Here is a 20078-nt window from a genome sequence, read left to right on the forward strand (position 1 = left end):
CACACACACACACACACACACACACACACACACACACACACACACACACACACACACACACACACACACACACGTGATAATGCTTTATTTACAGCTATCAAAGTCAGGGTATTTCTCCAGAATGGTCTGTAATATACCACTGTGGATAAAATCCTTTCCCTTTCTTGAACATTTCTGAGTGAGTTGTCTCTAAATTCATTAATTTGATCGCACTCCAGTACATAATGACGCAGGGTGTGACAATAGTCCATCTGGCAAAGTTTACATTTCGTTTGGTCTACATCTGGTGGTGGTGATTTAACCTGCCAAAGATACCGGGCGGTAGTGACATCCAAGAGTCTTCTTATTTTGTTGGATGCACCATAGACATGTGGCTCCTCCTGCATGATAGAATGATGATAGATGGACTCACTGGTGTCAATCTCCCTGAGTCTTAAGTCAATAAAATTCAGTTGTAGTTCTTTTCTTATTATTGTTCTCAAACTGCTAACTGTCTTTTTAGGAAGGGTTTCTGATACATTGAGATAACTTCCTCATTCTTCTTTGTATATTTTCCAGCACATTTAAGTCAAGTCTCAGATGGAGACTAGACCTGAGCAGCATTCACTATGACTAAACTGTGCTTCAGCGGTGGCCAAGATGTGTCCAGATGGCCAAATTTGGCCTGCCATTGCATTTATCAGTCCAATAGAGAGAATAATATTGTAGATGGTGGAAAGTTTTAAATAAGTCGTGATTTAAGGTGATCACTGCCTCAGCCTTGACAAGCGTTCAGTCTAACAGTCTTGATGACTCTGAGGTAGATGCCTAATGTAGGAGCCTTACGTGCTGCTAACAGGAGAGGTGAAACAGTGTAGACATGACATACTGGTGACAGGAGAGGTGAAGCAGTTTAGACATGAAATACTGGTGACAGGAGAGGTGAAACAGTTTAGACATGATATACTGGTGACAGGAGAGGTGAAACAGTTTAGACATGACATACTGGTGACAGGAGAGGTGAAAAAGTTTAAAGATGATGTAACAGGTGGGCAGAGCAGATAGTGCTAGCAAGTCATTCCGTTAAGGTAAGCATGACCTGCCTTCACCACGCTGGTGAAGTTCTTTTGATCCAAGGAATGAGAGTTACGGTCCCCTTTCTCGGATGAAGCTCCGAATGCCTCCCTTTCCCAAGGTGATGTATGGCCGTTCCAGGTATAGTGACTTACCCTGAATTACATGATAGTAATAATAATAATAATAATAATAATAATAATAATAATAATCTTATCCTCTGTAGCAATATTCCACTGTATTTGTAGAAGATATCTTCTGTACTGGGATTTAATTACATTGTAGAAGTCGCGGGCCGCGGGGGCGTTTAGCCCCGAAACACCCTCCAGGTAATGTAGAAGATACCTTCTGTATCAGGATTCCATGGCAATGATAGCTCGGGTATCATTAGAAAATGAGAGTGCCCACCCAGCATGTCTTTCAGAGTATCACTGTATTATACAGTACCCCACAAGTACATGAGTAAAACGTGCAATAGTTGGGTATCTACATTGTCGAAACGTTTCGCCTACCGAGTAGGCTTCTACAGTCAAATATGGAGGTGAATAAATATTGGAGACGGTTGAGACAATGGAGAGGTCGATGAAACAAGTAGTGTGGTGGCCGAAGTGTGTGTGTTGATGGAACTACACGATAGAGTGGTCGTCCATCACTGAGATCATAAGTTGTATTAAGTCACTTCCTACGTTGGTGATAATATACTCTCCAGGGTTCGATTCTCTTGCTCAGCTGTGACAGCATTTGAGCAGTTATAAATAACTTAAGAATCATTCATGATATATCTATATCTATCTCATATATATATATATATATATATATATATATATATATATATATATATATATATATATATATATATATATATATATATATATATATATAATGTCGTGCCGAATATGTAAAACTGGTCATTTAGCAAGAACTCATTTAAAATTAAGTCATTTCTAAAATTTTCTCTTGTACGTTTAAAGATATATTTTTTTTCATTAATGTTAATGTAAACATTTTTCATTTTGCTCCAAAAGAATCTTAGAAAACTTACCTAACCTTATTATAACAAGAACAATTTATTTTACCCTAACCGAAATAAATATATTTTAGATTTGTTTACAGTAATTTAATACTAAACAAACACAGTGAAATATTTTTTGTTCGTTAGGTTCAGAATGATTTTGGCGAATTTGTTGCATACACAAATTTTCACTTGTCCTATATGGCAAAATGAGCGTTGCTATATATATATATATATATATATATATATATATATATATATATATATATATATATATATATATATATATATATATATTATACATACATATATATATATATACATATATATATATATATATACTATATATATATATATATATATATATATATATATATATATATATATATATATATATATATATATATATATCTCAGAGGGTACTGAAAGTGGCTCAGGAGAAGCCTTTATATCATAACAGCAGGAGAATATATTTAATTTAGTACCAACTCACTACAAAGGCAGTAAACAATACTTCACTACTGACTTGAGCCCACTGCCAGAGTGACTCAGGTCCACACTTCACGGTTATTACTTCCCATCACTCAGTCATTCAGCCTTGAAAAGAAAATGCTTTCACTCTGTCTTGTTCATTGCTGTCTCTCAGCCACTGGTTCGTGAGGTTTTCTGGAGGCAAATGGACACGAATGTATTAACTTGGGTCACATTTATTGAAGATATTTCGGTCCTGGGACCTTGACCATTTCAAATATATGTAAACCAGGGTACGGTTGGGGTTAGAACTCATGGCAAGTGAGTCGTAAAACTCCAGACCAGTGCTTAAGTCACTGGGTTTGTTTGCAATCGTGTTATTACGATTTCGCGAGTCAGGTACATGTATTTGTAGTGGTAAGAGTGTAAAGACCAAAACATCTTCGATAATGGTGTCCCAAGTGAATACATTGGTATCCATTTCCCTCAAGCTGAAGGCAGTCATTTACGTCTTACTGCTGTGATGTTTTCTGGCAATGTTTATCCATCATTTACATCTTTCCTACCTTCAAATTCCTTCTTATGAATTGCTTCCACTCTTTTATTATTCACTCTCTTCTGTCTTACTGGCCACCGATTTGCGTACTCCTGCCCATAGTTTTGTTTTGTTATATATGATCATTGTTCAAGGGGATCCTTGATACCGGTGAAGGGCTTTTGATCCTATGAGCTGAAGACACCCTTCCCTTTCGTGAAAGAAGTTTGATTATCATGCAGTCCCTGGTTCTATTAAAATTAATAATAAGCTTTATTTCTACAAGTACATGTGCAAGGTACACAGATCTAGCTGACATCAGTGACATACTACTATATAGAGAGTCCTTTGAAGAGGGTTTCGGGTGTCAACGCTCCCGCGGCCCGGTCTGTTATGAGCAGCATTTCGGGCAAATTAGATCAATTTTGTCCCAGGATGCGACCCGCACTAGTCGATTAACACCCAGGTGCCTATTTTACTGATGGGTGAACACTGGAGAGTAGGTATGTTAAGGAAACATTTCCTAATGTTTCTTCCCGTACCGGGATCGAACCCTGGACCTCGGCGTGTAAGCCGAGTGCGTTAGCAATCGAGCTACGGGACTCCTGTGGGTTTAACTCTGCCCCGTGATGATATTGTTAATAAACCCGTACACAAATAACTCGCACGTACTAGAATGAAACTTACGACGACGTTTCGGTCCGACTTGGACCAATAACTAGTCACATACACAAATAACCCGGTATTGTGCCTTTTTGTTATTTATACTAGTCACCATGACTAGTCGGACCGAAACGTCGTCACAAGTCATTCTCCCATGTGCGGGTTATTGGTGGATTGTTCCAGTCACGATATTCTGCATTTTTATTCTTTAAGGTGACCACTACAAATTTGTATTGGATTGTTTGGGTACTACTATGGTATGCGATCTGCGTGTCATGAAGCTACTTTGGTATGCGATCTACAACAAGAAAAGTTATAGCCTAACCTAACCTAACCTAATTTGACTCCTGTAGATCACGTTGGCTATGTAGATCGCATACCAAGGTAGCGCCGATTGTTTGTTAGGCTTCAAGGCTAACGACTGCGCGAGGCTTGTTACGCAAAGGGCTGTCACCATGCATGTTATAAATGACTATAATTCCTTTTAGAAATACCGTACAAGGATAATAATTATACCAGAGTGTAGCCAGAAAGTTCAGCTATTTTTTGGTAACAACTCAATTTTCGCATATTTTCGAGTTTTTTTTTTTTACTCCCCGCGCTTAGACCTACCACCTCCCTTAATTTAAGGCTGCATGTCACCTGTGAACCACCAGTTAAGAATACTTTTAATACCTCAAGTAAGGATAAGTCTGTAAGTATATACTTCATTTCACTACTACACCTGATGCCTCTGTATTTGACTGAAGAAGATGAAGAATTAGACGCATGCGCAACATCTATTCTTCTTTATTTGTAGACGTTTCACCATCCAGTGACATTATCAATACAAGGACATAATGTGAAGAATTATATACAAAACATGAGGTAATCAGTCCCGCAGTCTTGTCGGTTTTTTGTATACTATTTATTGACTGAAGAAGCCTACTGTGTAGGCGAAACGTTTCATCAATAAAGATACATAACTGTTGCACATGTGTCTTAGTCTTCAACTTGTCGGTATTTTATACCATTTTATACCGGAGGAAACGTTTCGCCACTAGTGGCATTTTTAGTCCTAATCATTAGGACTGAAGAAGCCATTAGTGTGGCGAAACGTTTCCTCTAATAAATGTCATAAACTGTACATGTGTGTCTTTTCCTGCTCTCTCCCATGTACTCCCATGTACGTCATTAACCAAGTACGTTACACCTAAGTTGCATCCAGGTGTTGCACACGTGTCTTACTCGTCAAATCTCATGAAATCGTAATGACACGATTGCAAACAAACCACGGTACGAGTTTGCCGCGAGTTCAACCCCCACCCGTACCATGGTTTGTTTACTCATTATATCATAACCAAATAGGTTACATCTGACTTGAGTTGCGTCTAGGTGTTGAACACCCGTCTTACTCATCATATCATAGTCATTATAGACAAGCATGCAATGAAAGTTATAGACAAGCATGCAATGAATATTATACACGACACAAGCCAACCCTAAAGATGGAGTTAAATAAATAAGAAGCAAGAAGAAATTGACGGATATACAGAGTGTGTAATTTGTATATAAGGTATATACATGCTGGCATCTATACAGTTAACTCATGTATATGTAGATCTCGGGGCAGTGTATACAACGGTATTTGATAATTTAGACACATGCAAGGCCTGGTCATAGACCGGACCGCGGGGGCATTGATCACCAAAATTCTCTCCAGGTATACTCCAGGTATGTGCAACACTTGGGTACCTTTATTGTGGAAACGTTTCGCCACACAGTAGCCTCATCGGTCCAGTACAATGAATAGTGAAGATCAGAAGGAGGTTGAGGTTATCAGTCTCTCAGCCTGAGGGACTGATTACCTCAGTCTCCCGATCTTCATTATTCTTCTCTGTATTGGACTGATGAAGCCACTGTGTGGAGGAACCTCTAAATTAATCAGCTTGGCGGTTCTCTGAACCATTTATCTACCGGTAATTGTGGTTGCATGATCGAGCCTCAGCTCCTGACCCCCGCCTCTCCGCTGGTCGCTACTGGGTTCAGTCCCATGGCTGCGTGAGCCCTGTCGTACCAATTCCTAAATCTGTGTATGGATCTCACTATTACCTTCTGTCTAGGTCGTTCCACTTCCTGACCAATCTAAGGTTAAAGAATGATAAGACACATGTGCAACAGTAAGGCATCTTTATTCCGAAACGTTTCGCCTACACAGTAGGCTTCTTCAGTCGAGTACAGAAGAGTTTTCCTCCATAGTCTGGAACAATGTTTCAGACTGACCACCTCAAAACTACGTCTTCAAGGTTGATAGACTGATTATGTTTTTTATTACATCGTCTTCACGTTTCTACTGCTTCTGCTAACTCTTCTGTACTCGACTGAAGAAGACTGCTGTGTAGGCGAAACGTTTCGTAACATGAAGATACCTAACCGTTGCACATGTGTCTTTTTATCAACCTGTCGGTATTGTTTACTATTATCATATTCTAAGGTTAGAGATATATTGCCTGACGCCCCCGTGACGCAGCTGTGACGCACCTGTGACGCCCCTGTGACGCCCCTGTGACGCCCCTGTGACGCAGCTGTGTGCAAGGTGTGTAAAACTGAACAATTTGTATTTTGCAGATGAATGCGATGCATTTGAAATTTGTTACTAAATAATGACAATTATATTTGTTACTACTGTTTATATTTAGTTATAGATTATTATTATTATTATTATTATTATTATTAACAATTATTTTCTTTTTCTTCTTATTATTTATTCAAGTGTGACATGCATATTGAATATCCTTGCGTACTGTACATAAAATTTGTACAGCTGTGGGGAAAGAAGGGATGGTACAGGTGTGGGAGAGGGCTTGTACAGGTGTGTTTGTGGGGAGAGGGTAAGTACAGGTGGATGTGGGAGTAATATATGTGGGTGTGGATAGAGAGTAATATTTGTGTGAGTGTGGGAGAGAGTAATACATGTGGGTGTGAAGAGAGGGGTAATATTTGTGTGGGTGTGGGAGAGAGTAATACATGTGGGTGTGAAGAGAGGGGTAATATTTGTGTGAGTGTGGGAGAGAGTAATACATGTGGGTGTGAAGAGAGGGGTAATATTTGTGTGGGTGTGGGAGAGAGTAATACATGTGTGTGTGTGAAGAGGGTAATATTTATGTGGGTGTGGGAGAAAAAATATTATAGTCATAAAAGATGGATATTAAAAACAAAATAATGTCTCCCAAGATACGACCTTTATAAAATATATGAAACAAAATGAAACAGTCGCACTGAGAGTAACACCTGGTGTAACTGTCAGGCACTTAGACTATCCCAGTATGTTTGTTGAATAGTTGATAGATGGATAGACAAAGCGTCCACCTGTCACGTTACCTCTCTTATACTGGTCAAACTTTCTCTGTGCTCCTGTGCCTCAGTGGCACAATTAACAATTTAAGTATGATTGTGTAATTAAGCTTCTTTGATTGTTATTAAGGTTGTTTAAACACGTAAATGAGCTGTGATTGTGTAATTGAGCTCGTTTGGTCGTGTAATTTAAGCAGTGATTATTATCAATGATATTTAATACTGACAAGATGCTGAATTAGACACATGCGTAACATCTGGGTATCTTATAGACGTTTAATCCAGTGGCTTTATCAATGCAATACAAGAATACAATAGAAATATATATTTATATTATGTTTATGTATTGTATCGATCAAGTCACTGGATGGCGAAAGGGATGGCGAAACATCTACAAGATACCCAGATACTGTTCATACGTCTAGTTCGTCATCTGATCATGTAATTGAGGAAGCTCAACAGGAGGGAACATCAACATGTAAGGAGACATCAACATTTAGGAGGACATCAACATGCAGGGGAACATCAACATGTAGGGGGACATGAACATTTAGGAGGACATCAACATGGAGGAGGGAATCAAGGGACAGCAAAACTTTCCCGCAGTGACAGCAGTGACCTTTGAGGGAGGAGCAGTGACTGAGAGGGACACCCAAATGTTATCCATCTATATATAAACACTCAACATCACTTTCAGCGAGGGTGACGTGATGCTAGTGAAGGGTTCTTGATCCCAGGAATTGCAGCTATCTTCTTCGGACCAAACCTGATTACCTTTCATTTTCCTGGAGCTGTTTGACCCGTTGTGATGTATCTCCAGCCCCATTATTCACTTGATATGGAATGCGTGCAGTAGGAAACTCAGTATAATGAATAAACAGAAGACTGAGCGGGGGGACTCGAACCATGGTCCTGGCATGTACCAAGCCCAGTGCTTGCTACATACCAGGCGTTGGGCTTGGTACATATTTTTTTCATTGTTACGTGTTTATACATTAAGTCGTTCATTACGACTCATTTTGAATTCAGTATAATGATGAATAAGACAGTAAAGATACCCGAGTGTTGTACATGTGTCTAATTCATCAATAAAGATACATGAGTGCTGTATATGTGTCTTGTTCATCAATAATGATACATGAGTGTTGCACATGTGTCTTGTTCATCAACAATGATACATGAGTGTTGCACATGTGTCTTGTTCATCAACAATGATACATGAGTGTTGCACATGTGTCTTGTTCATCAATAATGATACATGAGTGTTGCACATGTATCTTGTTCATCAACAATGATACATGAGTGTTGCACATGTGTCTTGTTCATCAATAATGATACATGAGTGTTGCACATGTGTCTTGTTCATCAATAAAGATACCCGAGTGTTGTACATGTGTCTTGTTCATCAACAATGATACATGAGTGTTGCACATGTATCTTGTTCATCAATAAAGATACCCGAGTGTTGTACATGTGTCTTGTTCATCAACAATGATACATGAGTGTTGCACATGTGTCTTGTTCATCAATAATGATACATGAGTGTTGCACATGTGTCTTGTTCATCAATAAAGATACCCGAGTGTTGCACATGTGTCTTGTTCATCAACAATGATACATGAATGTTGCACATGTGTCTTGTTCATCAATAATGATACATGAGTGTTGCACATGTGTCTTGTTCATCAATAAGATGTGGAAAAAGACACTTACATTTAAGTACATTTACTAGGACTGAAGAAGTTAGTAGTGACGAAACGGGATGGGTAGAAATCATCCAGAGATATGTGGGGAGTTTGGTTGTTTGGTCAGGTTGAGAGTCGAAGATGTTAACACATGCTTACAGTCTGACCCCGCGAAGCTAAATTTATGTAAGTGACAGGTATTCTCTATTGGATTAGGACTAAGCAGCTGTGAACAAGTTAGGGATTTTGCTCTGTAACTGGAGGCAGAGTATGGGAATTTGCTGGAATAAATAAGAGAATCTGATAGTTATTTAGCGTTAAGGCGTCTGCGCCCTCGTGCAGAAACTAATATCTGTACAATCATTTTTTAAAGGGGTGAAAGGGGTAAGTCAGCGGAAGGCCTCGGTCATATGACATTTTTGTCCAGTGACGAGTCATATGACTAAGACCCGTGTCTGGAAATACTTATGTTTCTTGACAAATCTTACCTAACCTAACCTCATGCAGTCACCTTATACTTACGTACATAACAGGACTTAACACCAGAGTAAAAATTGTAGAGGAACCCTGGAAGTGAGTGGGGAATACTCCCTAGATAAGTCCTTTAAGAGGCGCGTGAGTTTCCCTGTCTCCTAACATCATGTTTATTTCCCCCCTATAATCTACCTTGTCCATAATTACTATCGTATTTGCTTTGTCTGCTTTCGTAAGGTGAACTCCAGGATCTTTCCTTAATTCATGGCATAACTTAACAAATCTTTGAGGACAATTGTGAATTTTGAATTACCTAGGATTACCGTGGGTAATCCTAGGTAATTTACACATGTTAATCTATGCACAACAACCACTGTAGAAAAATATTCTTCACGTTGGTTGTTTTGCATATTGTGATATCACCTGTTTATTGTGATCTTATTGCGTGTTAGACTGTGTATGATAATTGTACTTATATGTACTTGTACCTAAATAATCTTACTAACCACCCAACCGAAGGATACCTTGTTTTTTTTTTATTCGCCGGTATTCTATTATTATTAAAGATTCGCCGGTATTCTCCCGGCCCGGGCCTTTTCCAAGTGGTGGCCCGGACTTGGCTCCCTCTTTAGGGAGTGTCTGAGACCTAAGTCTCCCATGGGAGGAGGCACAGGTACCTCCTCATCTTTGGGACCAACTGTCCCCAGGCCTAGCCACAAGCTAGGCGTCTCTGGTCTGCTATCCCCGCCCCAAGGGAACTAATGGGAATGACAGTCTTGTGAGCTGTAAGCTCGGACTCAGGCACCTACCCTACCCTAGAAGGGTTAGGCATGGTGTCGATGGCCGGTATTCTCCCGGCCCGGTTTTTTTTTTTCTTCGCCGGTATTCTCCCGGCCCGGGTCTTTTCCAAGTAGTGGTGACCCGGCCTTGGCTCCCTATCTGGGGAGTGTCTCGAGACTTAAGTCTCCCATGGGAGGAGGTACAAGTACCTCCTCATCTTTGGGACCAAGTGTCCCCAGGCCTAGCCACATTCCCCGCCCTCACGGGGCTCGTAGGGAGAAGCTAGGCCTCTGGTCTGCCATCTACCCCGCCTCAAAGGGGCTCGTGGGGATGGCAGTCTTATGAGCTGCAGATGGTAGCAAGCTCAGGCCTCTCTCTCTAGACCCGGCCCGGTTGTATATACCTAGTGTATATACTCTGTTATTGGTTTTGGTAACAATAGCGATAATTGAAATTATAGTAAATAGATAAGTAGGGGATAGCGAATTTATACATAAATGATATACAAATACAATGTATACCAGAGTATAAGGTTACATAAAGAACGCACAGAAAACGAGCATATATTTTGTATTTATGTGTAATTAATATAAATATAGTTATTGCAGGCGCTACGCAGCTAGTTTGTGCTTGTTTTATTGTACCCATTTTCTGTGTTGTCTTTGTTTCCGTTTTCTGTTTCTTTTTCCTCTGTGTTGAGGGAGGACCTGCGTACTATTCCTTTATGTTTGAGGTATTGTTCTCTGTCTAACGTAGGTGCTCCTGGAAGAAACGGCCGGAGAGACGTCTGAACCTTCAGCCGGGATGTGTGGAGGGGGGTTGGGCCGGGATGAAAGGGGGATGAGGTTGGATTTGAGGCAGGGCTGAAATGGAATAGACGCTGCTTCGTGGGATGGAAGGCAGGAGTTGAAAGTTCGTGAAAGGGGACGTTTGTTGAGGCGTGGAATGGGGCCGGAATTGTTGATTGTAAGGGGATAGGGGTTGAGGATAGAATAGGTGGGCCGAGGCTAGGGAGGAATGGCCCCTGGTCTGGTTGGTCAGAAATAATAGGAAAGGGGCTTGTGTGATGGGAAATGGGGACCCTTCTGTCATGGTGCGATGGAATAGCGTGATGCAAAGAAATGGGAGTCTCGTGAAGAGGCGTTATGCTGCTTTGATGAGGTATCGGGGTCCCATGATGAGGTATGGGGGTCCCATGATGTGGTATCAAGGTCTCATGATGGGGTATGGGAGTCCCATGATGAGGTATCGGGGTCCCATGATGGGATATTGGGGTCCCATGATGCGGTATCAGGGTCCCATGATGAGGTGCTACACTGCTATGAAACGCTGGATCATGGTGGGAAGTCTGATGAATCGGTGTAGGAGTGCCATGATGGGGTGAAATGGTACCATGAAGGGATGTAGGAGTGCTATGATGGGGTGAACTGGTGCCATGAGTGGGTGACAAAGCACTATGAAGGGGTGTAGGAGTGCCACGATGTGGTATAGGAGAGCCATGATGGTGTATTGGAATACCTCGAAGGGAATTCAGAATTCCATGATGGGATTTTGAGGTACCATGAATGGGGCCTAGGGAATCATGGTGGTTTATCTTACTCCCATGAACGGGAGCTAGAGAGCCATGGTGAGGACTTAAAAATCCATGGTGGTGGGTTCTTAAGGTGTCATGGTGGGGTGTCAGGATACCATGATGGTTTATTGGACTACCATGCTGGTTTGCAAGAGTATTGTGATGAGGCGTCTGGCTTCCATGGTGAGAAGTTGGATTACCATGAATGGGAGCTAGAGTGCCATGATGGGATTTCAGAGTACCATGGATGGGTGAGAGAGTGCTACCATGATGGGGTATTAAATCATCGTGAAAAAGAGTTAGAGCATCCTGGGGTATGGGAGTTCCATGGTGGTGTCTTAGAGCGCCATGGAGCTGTGATAGAGAACCATGCTGGTGTCCAAACATGCCATGGATGGGCGCTAGAGAACCAAGGTGGGGACTTAAAGAGTTATGGTGAGACGTTTTGTCTTCATGGTGTATTTGACTACCATGAACAGGAGCCAAATTCTCATGTTGGAGCTGTGGAGAATTACGATGGAAGGGGACGGCAGTACCATGATGGGATACTAGAGTACCACGATGGGGTACCAGAGTACTATGATGAGGTGCCAGAGTACTATGATGGGGTGCCAGAGTACCATGATGAGGTGTCAGTTTACCATGATGTGTCAGAGTATCATGCTGGGTTGCCAAAGTACCATGATGGGGCTCCAGAGTACCATGATGGGGTTTCAGAGTACCAAGATGGGGTGCCAGAGTACCAAGATGGGGTGCCAGACTAGCATGATGAGGTGTCAGAGTATCATGTTGGGTTGCCAGAGTACCATGATGGGGCTCCAGAGTACCATGATGGGGTTTCAGAGTACCAAGATGGGGTGCCAGAGTACCAAGATGGGGTGCCAGACTAGCATGATGAGGTGTCAGAGTATCATGTTGGGTTGCCAGAGTACCATGATGGGGTACTAGTGTACCGTGATGAGGTGCCAGAGTACCAAAATGGGACATCAGAATACCATGATGGGGTGCCAGACTACCATGATAGGGTGCCAGAGTATTATGATGGGGCATTAGAATACCAAAATGGGATATCAGGGAGCCTTGATGGGGTACTGAAAGAAAATGATGGGAGTTGGTGTTGTCTTGGCGGCCGTTAGAACTAGGCTGGCGGGAGAAAGAATCAGAACTCAGTGGAAGGTCATTAGAGCCGAGGTCGTGGAATCCTACTTCGAGTAGGTCCTTTGCCGGTACGAAGAGGGAGAGGTCCGTCTGAGGGTGTTGGGCGAAGTCCACGCTGATGGTGGGTAGGTCGTGGTGCGGGAGGACAGGCTTGAAATTGACCAGGGAGGGATGGTGGACTGGTGCATTGTGGATAGGGGCTTTGCCAGGGTGCTGGGCTTGTCCGTGGACGGTGGGGAATGAGTGGACAGGGGATTGAAGTGGTTGGTGAAGCACCTTGTCTTGCAGGGTGTGGAAAGGAGAATTGAAGTTGATAGCTTTCGGCCGAGGGTGGACTGGTTGCGGCCTTGGTTTAACCAGAAGCGGGTGCTCGAGAACCGAGTCCAGGTGGTTGGACGGGTCGGTAACATGCCCGGACGGGTGAGCAGCATGCCCGGACGGATGAGTAGCATGCCCTGGCGGATGAGTAGCATGCCCGGGCGGATGAGTAGCATGCCCGGACGGATGAGTCGTCCGTTGAGATGCTGCCTCCGTGTTCTTCGAATCCTTCGGAGGGTCGTCAGGATGCACTGCCACTCCCTCGTACGTCACTACAGCCTTGTAGCCGTTCTTGTCGGCCGTGTAGGAGACGATCTGAGTTCGACCATCAGGGAGGGCCACCCGGTACTCACCCGCGGTAGAGCTGTCGTCCTTCGTTTGCTGGTGGGCGAAACTATTGCCGGTCTTCTCGTCGTGTACACCATAAGAGAAGAGAATCCCAGGAGGAGTAACCTGCAGTGGAATGAGGGTTTTTGAGAAAATATTCTGCCCGACCGGCAGTATTGTCGGGTACATATAGTATGTTTATTCAGGTATACACAAATACAGTTACATAGATTATCATACACAGCAGCATATGTGTAGAGAATCTAGGATAACCCAAAAAAGTGAAAGTGACTTATTTCCTTTGGAGTCCTTTATCGTCTCCCTTATAGGAGTTCATAGGTTCAAACCTAAAGAAGTAAACGGATTATACGCCAGAAAATACACAACCCGCACGTGGGAGAGGGAAGCTAACGACAACGTTTCGGTCAGACTTGGACCATTTACAAAGTCGGTGTGTGACTTTGTAAATGGTCCAAGTCGGACCGAAGCGTCGTCGTTTAAGCTTCTCTCTCCTATGTGCGGGTTATTTGTGTATTGTTCCAGTCACGGTATTGTGGCTTTTTGTTCTTTATAAGCCAGAAAATATTGGTTAGCGCCATCTAGTGAGACATGGTTTCTCAAGAGAGTATATAAGGAAGATAAATGTGAGATTTTATAACTGAGATAAGATAAACAAAATTTAAAACTAGAAGAGCACTCTCATAGAGTCAAATAACAGCGTACTGCATTGACTCACGAAATCGTAATGACACAATTGCAAACAAATCATACCACGGGCGGGGTTAGAACCCTCGATCAGAGAGCCTCATAACTCCAGACCATCGTGTTAGCCACTGGGCCAGCTAGTTGGATAAGTCTTATTGTGGCTAGCTGGCCCAGTGGCTAACGCGACGATCTGGAGTTTTGAGACTGATCGCGGGTTCTAACCCCGCCCTTGGTATGTTTTTTTTTTTTTGTTTTTTAGCGTACTACATTCTCCAAACCAAATTATTTACACATAAACTTAAGCAACCACATATCAACACCCAGCGCTCACAAACTACTGGAATAAATGTATAATCGCGAGGACATATACACCAAGAGGTGTATGTGTGTGTATATATACACTGGAAGTGAAATGTAATAAATATTTTAGTGACCAAAGCATTCTTAACGGGTGGTGAACAGGTGACAGACAGCCTTAATGACTTTCGTGTCGATAGGCTTTAAACTCCATTAACCAGCTAGTCACCTCTCCGCCAAGCAAGTGCGGTTACCCATTCTCCATGCAGGTGCTGGAGCGTGGCCCTGGAGTTATGGAACGTGGCCCTGGAGTCAGGGAACACAGCCCTGGAGTCATGGAACGTGGCCCTGGAGTCAGAGAACGCGACTCTGGAGCCATGGGGCGTGGCTTTGGAGTCAGGGAACACAGCCCTGGAGTCATGGAACGTGGCCCTGGAGTCAGAGAACGCGACCCTGGAGCCATGGGGCGTGGCTTTGGAGTCAGGGAACACAGCCGTGGAGTCAGGGAACGTGGCCTTGGAGTCGGAAAGTGGCCCTGGAGTCAGGGAACACGGCCCTGGAGTCAGGGAACGTGACCCTGGAATCAGAACGTAGAATCACTTTCACCTCCAAAATAACGACCTTCCTGATTAGTTGTGAATCATGGAGTTGTAAACAAACCACCAGGAGCTAACACTGCTCTTCCTTAGTGAACTTTAGGACAAGTGGAATGCCACTCTGAGATGGTAATCACTGAATGACCAGGAGCATTAGGTCAGTCACTCACCCCTGGACTCGAGTCAGCGGCTCCCATGGTGATGACCTCAGCCAGAAGACACAGTAATACACACACCTGCAAAATTGAAATGTAATAATAATAAATAATAACCAAAAAAAAAAAAATTAAAGAGTAAAATCATTACAAAAATCGAACATGTATATTGAAGAACGTTATAAGACTCGTGTCACACTTCGTTGCTTCCGCATCTCTATATTTGTGCTAAAAAAAAGACGTATTTAGGCATTTATGCTGCAATATCTGGAGAATGCCTTGCCAGATCGATATTAAACTTACAACATATTTGTAAACTATAAGCTTTCATTTATATAGCTGAAGAGATTGATCTCGTGCTACTGCCTTTGATTATCAGGTTGAGGATGGTGATCTCGAGGTTATTGGCTCTTGATGTGGTAAAGGTGATTTAGCCCTGTTGAGCTGTAGTTGTTGGTCTTGCTAGTAACACATCTGTGGGTGATATCAATAGTTGTTGGTCTTGCTAGTAACACATCTGTGTGTGATATCAGTAGTTGGTCATGCTAGTAACACATCTGTGTGTGATAGCAGTGGTATTCCCTGCTAGTAATCCATCTGTGTATAACACTTCTACTCCTGTGTGATGAGCTTGACACTTGTATATCAGTAGTATTATATACTGACTACAAGTGTGTGTATGTATGGGGAAGTGGAGAAGAATTCTTCCTCCGTAAGTCATGCGTGTCGTAAGAGGCAACAAAATTGCCGGTTGCAAGGGGCTAGTAACCCCTTCTCCTGCATAAATTACCACGTGTGAAAAGAAAAACTTTCGTTTTTCTTTTTAGGTCACCCTGTCTCGGTGGGAGACAGCTGGTATATATATATATATATATATATATATATATATATATATATATATATATATATATATATATATATATATATATATATATATATATATATATATATATGTGTGTGTGTGTGTGTGTGTGTGTGTGTGTGTAACGTTCCTTCAGCGAAACATCTGGCCATTGCACACGTGTCTTTATTTCATATTTATCGATAATGTATAGCATAAACAACGTTAAACTCGGTCCACCACTATCATCAATACTGCCACCACTATCATCAGTACTATCACCACTTGTCATCAATACTGCCACCACTGGCACCATCAGATAGGATGGCTGGTATGACACAGCAGGTGGTCAGCCTGGCTGGTCACGGTGCGATGATGTGAGTGACGCCGACACACGCACACACCAAGGACGTGGCTTCTATAATGTGACATCTTAAGTAACCTCGAAGACATTCTTGACTCTATGGCTACTAAAATATTGCATCTTAGGAAGCCTCTTAAGATAATGCCTGGAAACCCTCGTCCTCGAAATTGACATTAAATTTTTTTTCTAGGAAAATCAAGAGATTTCTTCTCAGGGCTGTTTATTATATATATATATATATATATATATATATATATATATATATATATATATATATATATATATATATATATATATATATATATATATATATGTGAGTGAGGTGAAAGTGTTGAATGATGATGAAAGTATTTTCTTTTTGGGGATTTTCTTTCTTTTTGAGTCCCCCTGCCTCGGTGGGAGACGGCCGACTTGTTGAAATATATATATATATAGATATATATATATATATATATAGATATATATATATTTATATATATATATATATATATATATATATATATCTTTCTTTCAACACACCGGCCGTATCCCACCGAGGCGGGGTGGCCCAAAAGGAAAAACGAAAGTTTCTCCTTTTACATTTAGTAATATATACAGGAGAAGAGGTTACTAGCCCCTTGCTCCCATATATATATATATATATATATATATATACTCTATATATATATATATATATATATATATATATATATATATATATATATATATTTAACAAGTCGGTCGTCTCCCTCCGAGGCAGGGTGACCCAAAAAGAAAGAAAATCCCCAAAAAGAAAATACTTTCATCATCATTCAACACTCTCACCACACTCACACATTATCACTGCTTTTGCAGAGGTGCTCAGAATACAACAGTTTAGAAGCATATACGTATAAAGATACACAACATATCCCTCCACACACGTGTGTGTGATCCTTTTGATTAGGTTTTCTCTCTGTAACTCTCTCTCTCTCTCTCTCTCTCTCTCTCTCTCTCTCTCTCCCCACAGTGTGACTGATAATTTGAAGTCACGTGAGGGAATAATTGATCAGCTAATTGTTGAAGTAATAACTTTATTCAGCTTTAATATTTTTGAAGGCGAAAGTTTTAGTGAATTATGATGCACACACTCACACGGGGCCAGGAGCTGTGAATCGACCTCTGGAACCACAATTAGGTGAGTACACATACACAATGGAAAAATCTGGGGAGTGATGTAGTGGAGGCAGGATGTATACATAGCTTTAAGAAGAGATACGTAAAGCTCCTACAACCGGGAGAGAGTGAATCTAGTAGCGATCAGCGAAGAGGCGGGGCCAGGAGCTGTGAATCGACGACAACAACCACGAATAGGTAAGTACACACGCATATATATGTAGAACACATACGCAGCCTTGGTCGTGCTTTATATATATCCGAGAGATGTTAATGATCCCTCGTATTGTAAGTTGATACACGTTCAGCCTAGTGAACCAACCCACTTGTGGGTGGGTAGCGTCGTGGGGGAAGATAAAGTAAGCCATACTGCTTAACTTTGGCTTGCCTGGGTTATTAACCCTTCTGGGGTAATAGTTCCGTAGCTCGGTTAGGTAAGGTTTGCCAGGAAACAGGACAAGTGTTTCCTGACGCGGGTCTTAGCTATATGATGACCCACAGCTGGAGCTTTTGGTCATCTGACCGAGGCCTTCCGCTGGCTTACCGGTCCACCCCTTTAAAAATTAATGGTTATAATTATAACCTTGAAGTTTTTTTTAGGATAGGATAGCTCGATTGGTGGCGCACTCAGCTCACTCACCGAAGTCCGTGGCTCGATACCCTGTACGGCTGGAAACATTAGGATGTGTTTCCCTAAGACACCTGCGGTCCCTATTCTAGCAGAGCATTTACCAGAAATGCTCTGCATAACAAGGTTCTTTCTGTATAGTAAGTTGTCAGCTAGGCTGTATACTTTGTACATGTACTTGTAGAAATAAACATTATTATTATTATTATTATTATTAATGTTGGTTAATTGGGCTCTATGTCTATCAACACACGAGAGTCACTTGTTCACCACGAGTCAAGAATATTTTAATCCCAAACATTGTTTTATTGGGACAAAAGTAAAGTTTAAATTATATATATATATGTCGTGCCGAATATGTAAAACTGGTCAATTAGCAAGAACTCATTTAAAATTAAGTCCTTTCTGAAATTTTCTTTTATACGTTTAAAGATATATTTTTTTCATTAATGTTAATGTAAAAATTTTTAATTTTTCACCAAAAGAACCTTAGAAAACTTACCTAACCTTATTATAACAAGAACAATTTATTTTAGCCTAACCCAACTAAATATATTTTAGATTTATTTACAGTAATTTAATACTAAACAAACACAGCGAAATATATTTTTCTCGTAAGGTTCTGAATGATTTTGGCGAAATTATTGCATACACAAATTTTCACTTGTCCTATATGGCAAGATGAGCCTTGCTATTTAAGCCAAGATAGCAAGTTCTGCCTATTCGGCACGACATATATATATATATATATATATATATATATATATATATATATATATATATATATATATATATATATATAAATATAAATATATATATATATATATATATATATATATATATATATATGCGCATATGCTCACTGAAGCTCTCTGTGCACACGCAATGACTAAGAATTTATACAAGATGCTTGATTTCTTGAATGCGTTCTTTCCTATCGTCTACGGCTCTTCGCTTTCTGTGGTGACTCTTTTTCTTGAAGGAGATACCACTCTAATCACACGATGGACCCAAACTTAACCCACACGGCATATAATATGGGACAAAACTAAGTGAAATAGGTTGCACAATCCCATGTAGCACCTCGTTTATTCAATTATCACACAGTTCACCAGCTTTTTTGAAACATATTTCCGCCTTTCACCGATCAGACACCTCGTAAATCCAGGGTGATTATTTCCGTAGGAGTGGTTGACGTGGTGTTGCGTGACGTGAGGGAGGTGACATAGGTGAGAGTGGTGGTGTTACTGGCGTACCTGGGGTGACATGGCTGGCCTGAGTGGTGTTGCCTCCGCCCCTCCTCTAACTACACTGACGCTACTGCTGTACTGTCTCTTCGTTATATACTGTAGATGTGAGCATTCTACCTGCAAGTCATAAGTTTTTCTCCCCCGATATATATAAACCGAGAAGCGTATGCCTTTTGGTGAATATACACTGAAGGTATATACACTGAGAGGTTACTTTAATCCCTGTTTAAGATATTAAAATATTCCTGACAGGTAATGAACAAGTTCGTCCTCTCAGTGTATATACACTTTAATCGCCATATAAGGAATTAACGTGTTTTTAACTGGTGATGAACAGGTAACACGCAGGATTAATGGCCTTCGTGTAGCCGATAGGTTTTATACCCCATTACCCACCAACCCCATTGCTCTGTTAAATTTGAATCTTGCATCTGAGTTTATTTAGGTGCAGGTACACATAAGTATAATTATCGTACATAGTAACATATGTGTAAACTACTTAAGATAACCCAGAAAAGACTAACTGACTTTTTTCCATTGGGGTGTTTGATTTCCATTGGTAATGGTAATTGATAATGGGAAGTCCTTTAGATTTCTCATTTCAAATGGGACACTGAATAGCTGTCTCAGATGGGGAGTGTAATGCTCATTTCAAATAGGGAATTTATTACCCATTTCAGGTGAGTTTACGTAAACTAATTTTCTTCAGTCACATTTATTATTTCT

General features: G+C 41.2%; 1 protein-coding gene across 1 annotated transcript; it reads right to left on the reverse strand.

The window, feature by feature from the left end:
• Positions 1-10616: 10616 nt before the first annotated feature.
• LOC128698432 (mucin-12-like) lies at positions 10617-19404 on the reverse strand. Its single transcript, XM_070103958.1, has 3 exons — positions 19359-19404; positions 15151-15216; positions 10617-13508 (listed from the first exon to the last, which is right to left on the reverse strand). The coding sequence occupies exons 1-3, from the start codon at positions 19368-19370 to the stop codon at positions 10626-10628; spliced, it is 2961 nt and encodes a 986-aa protein (XP_069960059.1). The 5' UTR covers positions 19371-19404; the 3' UTR covers positions 10617-10625.
• Between the last annotated feature and the right edge of the window lie 674 nt (positions 19405-20078).

The sequence above is a fragment of the Cherax quadricarinatus genome, chromosome 88 (assembly GCF_038502225.1).
Source record: "Cherax quadricarinatus isolate ZL_2023a chromosome 88, ASM3850222v1, whole genome shotgun sequence".
Lineage (NCBI taxonomy): Eukaryota > Metazoa > Arthropoda > Malacostraca > Decapoda > Parastacidae > Cherax > Cherax quadricarinatus.

Excerpts from the sequence above, each read along its gene's own strand:
- LOC128698432 (XM_070103958.1), bottom strand. Across the intron at positions 13,509-15,150 it reads CCGCTGACTCGAGTCCAGGG|GTTACTCCTCCTGGGATTCT; the intron begins GTGAGTGACTGA and ends ATTCCACTGCAG.